Source organism: Gregarina niphandrodes, assembly GCF_000223845.1.
Source record: "Gregarina niphandrodes unplaced genomic scaffold scaffold00001, whole genome shotgun sequence".
Classification (NCBI taxonomy): Eukaryota; Apicomplexa; class Conoidasida; order Eugregarinorida; family Gregarinidae; genus Gregarina; species Gregarina niphandrodes.
The window spans coordinates 551,182-554,851 of NW_011645773.1; the positions used below are offsets into that span (position 1 = coordinate 551,182).

General features: G+C 55.5%; 2 protein-coding genes across 2 annotated transcripts; both read right to left on the reverse strand.

Moving 5' to 3' along the window:
* Positions 1-145: 145 nt before the first annotated feature.
* On the reverse strand, positions 146-3,109 carry GNI_007710 (hypothetical protein; the record flags this gene model as incomplete). Its single annotated transcript, XM_011130382.1, has 2 exons — positions 146-424; positions 563-3,109. The coding sequence occupies 2 exons, from the start codon at positions 3,107-3,109 to the stop codon at positions 146-148; spliced, it is 2,826 nt and encodes a 941-aa protein (XP_011128684.1).
* Positions 3,110-3,180: 71 nt separating this feature from the next.
* Positions 3,181-3,659, reverse strand: GNI_007720 (hypothetical protein; the record flags this gene model as incomplete). The annotated part of the gene is made up of 2 exons (XM_011130383.1): positions 3,181-3,515; positions 3,581-3,659. 2 exons carry the CDS (start codon positions 3,657-3,659, stop codon positions 3,181-3,183), a joined length of 414 nt encoding a protein of 137 aa, XP_011128685.1.
* Positions 3,660-3,670: the final 11 nt, after the last annotated feature.

The following is a 3,670-nucleotide window of genomic DNA, read 5'->3' on the forward strand; positions in this document are numbered from 1 at the left end:
CGTTGCATACGCGCGCACATATGGACACACACGCACGTTTTGGAACACGGATGGATGTCTCGAATCTCGAAGGTCAATGAATTACTGAACCAAGACCCTTCACAAAAACTCCGTACATGACGCTAACCGGCTTGGCGGCACATATTCATCCCGCTCGCTCATTAAAGGAAGGGTCGAAAGGAATATGTCCTCTTGGTCTCGCTTGTTTCAATTCGGAGGCCAGGTTATGACATCTCTGTGCCATATCTTGAATGCCACGGAGAAGATTAGAATCAGCAACAGGTAATCCTTCTGGCAATTGTTTGAATGCAAGTCTGGTGATATCCTTAGAGAGTTGTCGAGCAAGATTAGCGTTCTCTTCAGTATCCACACCCTCATCAATCTTGTTGATAACCTTGCGGATACTGGCGACCACTCGTTCAATCTATGGTTAATGATATATGAACGAGTAGGAGGTATGTAGGGTAGGAGGTATGTAGGGTAGGAGGTATGTAGGGTAGGACGTATGTAGGGTAGGAGGTATGTAGGGTAGGAGGTATGTAGGGTAGATGTATGTGATTACAGTTGTGTCCAGAGATGAGTTGTCCTGTATTTTGGTTTTAGCATCGAGTAGTTGTTGCATGACATCTGCAAGTTGTTTGACAGCTCCTGATTCCTCCCCGGTAACTCTAAGTTCGACAGCGGCCATGTTGGGAGGTTGTACAATGGGTAGTGTTCTGAGTGGTGCTTGTTGAAGTGGTGCCAGTTGTTTAACCACAACAGGCTGCTGTTTGGCTTTCAATGTTGCTTGGTCTTCTTGTGACAGTGCAAACAATCTGCTGGCGAGTGAGACATCGTTGCCGGTTTGGGCTGGTGTGTTGCCTCGTTTGAAGGCGTCCAATTGCTGTTCGAGAGCGGCGAGACGTTTGGCCAGATCGATTTCGCTGTGTTCCATTCGTTCTGCACCTTCGTTAACCAGCTGAATGACTTTATTGTTACTGGACGCACCCTTGGCGACCAAGGCCCTCAGTTGAGCGCTGAAATACTCGGCCTTATTTTTCTGATGCATTTCGCGGATTTGGGATACTAAAAGTCGTTCCCGCGCGATTTTCAATGATTCAGTCGTCTCGCGCAAACGCTCCAGAAGAAAACGACAATCCTCCTCTATTAGACGAGCCTGCGGTCGACAGGGGCACTTGGGGTCCGAGAACGCTAGCGCTTCTGCGTTCTCGCGCAAATCACTGCACTCCGTTGAAAGGCGCTCGAAGGTCTTGCGCACCTCAAACAATTTGATCACCTCATCCTCCAACAATTTGGACATGCCCTCCTTCTGCTCTGGAGTACGGATCACACCCGTCGGGTTGTGCAACAAGTCTAGTACTTCCCGTGTTACTGCCTGCAACTGACTCTGCGTCTCCTCCAACTTCATGCTCGCCTCATTGATCACCTGACCCGTCTTGCTACTCAAAGCATCCATACGGTACGCCTCCTTCGGACTCCACAACGCCTCGATACCCGTCGTCTGGTTAATGCGACGTATGTTGTCTTGAATCAAACCCTGCATTGTCGCACACAACGTCATAATCAACTCGTCCGCAGCCGTTGCCGGCCCGTCTCGCTCCGACAGGTTCTTCGTTAACTCCGTCAACTGACTCAGCATCAACTGACGCGACTCTACGTTGTTCATTTCCTTCTCAAAGTTCACCAGGTTCAACGCAATGTTCCGGTAACGCTCCAGCGCCGCCGTCGGACCCTCTTTCGGCGTACCCGGCAATGTCGCCGGCGTCAACGGAAGCGGAGACCCGGCAGTCGCAGCCGCCTCCGGCACATCCCCCACAATGTTCCGCTTCATTCGCTCCAGTCGCAACGCTTGACTCAACGGCACCAATTTCGAACCCTGCGGCAAAACCGTCAACACCTTCGGACTCAAACCGTTTGGACTGTGGCCGCCATTCGGACTCAACCCCGCTGGACTCAACAAACCAGCCGGACTACCCAACGCTCCACCCTCAGGAACTGACACCTCCATCAGCTTCGCCGCCTGAGTCGCCGCCAGGTTCGCAGCAGACTTGGCATTGGCGTAAAACTGGTCAGCCGACAAGTGCGGGGGGGTGCACGGACTGTGAACTGAAGGCACCGAACCCGTCGTCGACGTCCCCGCCGCCGCTTCATTCTTGGAGAACAAAAAGTTCCCGATGCAGTTCTTCAATCGCTGACACACAGTCGGCATCTCCACGTCGCCCTCTTTCCCTCCACTGCCTCCATTCACTTTGCCGCTCGCCCCAGGAGAATGCTTCCCGCCCCCGTGGCCGTTGCCGTCGCCATGGCCGTTACCACTGCCATGACCATTGCCGATGCCGCCATGGCCGTTACCACCGCCATGACCATTGCCGTTGCCGTGGCCATTGCCGTGTTTGCAGTCGGAGTCGGTTCGGCGACACTCGCAGTCGTGGGCGGGGCAGCTGGGGCCTCTGTGAAAAGTGTGTGCACACGCGGCGTGGGCAGCGCCGGGTTTCGCGGCCATGGGGGGTTGGTTGTAGCGGGCTGGTCCGAGACCGCTAGCGTAGCCGGAGCCGGCGGCGGGGAAGCGTATGATCTCAGGGGCGACGTTGCGGTAAACGGGTCTGGCCAGGGGCAGTTGGGTTTGTGGTGGAGGCAGCGGGGGTAGTCGGGCCTCGACGTGTATTTGTTCTCGTGGACGCGGCGGTGGCGTGTGGGCGTGTCTATGTCTGTGTCGGTGTTTGTGTCTCTTGGCGGTTGGTGCTGGGGTGGGTTCCGCCTTAGGGGTCGGTTCGGTTCTTGCCTGAGCGGCCGGCGCCGCCTGTGGGAGCGGCGTGGAAGCTTTGAGCAGATTCCCATCTGCATCCTGGCGGTACCGCTGCCCGTCGTGGCCTTTGACCAGCCACTGGTTGTCTTCAAACAGCCAACGTAACCCCTTGTCACCTTTGGCCAACCAGTCCTCACCGTCGAACACCCACCTCGTCCCTTCGGCGTCCTCCACCACGTAGTCCTCGCCGTCCCACACCCACTCGTTTCCGTTCTCATCCACAAAACGGTCGTTCAAACCCGCCTCCCCCAAAGAAGGCGTCGAACCCGGGCTCCCCGGCTCATAAGACCGAATCAAGCTCATCTGCACCCGCGACGGGTGCAACACACCAACGCCATCACACAATCTCGCATCAATTACTTATAGCATAATATTTACAGGTTGCGCAAAAAGGCACTGATCAGCCCCACAGCCACAACCGCTGCTGAGGTTCGGCTCCGGCTGCCTTCCGCCCAGACCCAGCCCTCGTTGTACATGGCTCTATTTCGGTAGTAGCTGTACTGGGTCGGTTTACCCATTCTGCGCAGCAGCATCACTGCCTCATCCTTCATCCGTTTGATTTGTTCACGGAATCGGCGCATTGATTGCTTAGGTAACTGCAGCAATTCTCTACACACGTAGTAGCTTTCAAACGGCAAACAAAGGGATCTCGCCAAAATTTCGTGGATGCTTTCGAACAAGATTATTTCCTGACCGGGTGGCAGCAGGACTGCGCCATCCCCGGCCGGCCCCCTCTCCACAACCGGGTAGACGCCACCGGGAAGGCCTCCGTACCTTCCCTCAGGTCCGAAGCGACCTTCAGGTCCGTACCTTCCCTCAGGTCCGAAGCGACCTTCGGGTCCGAAACGTCCATCAGGTCCGAAT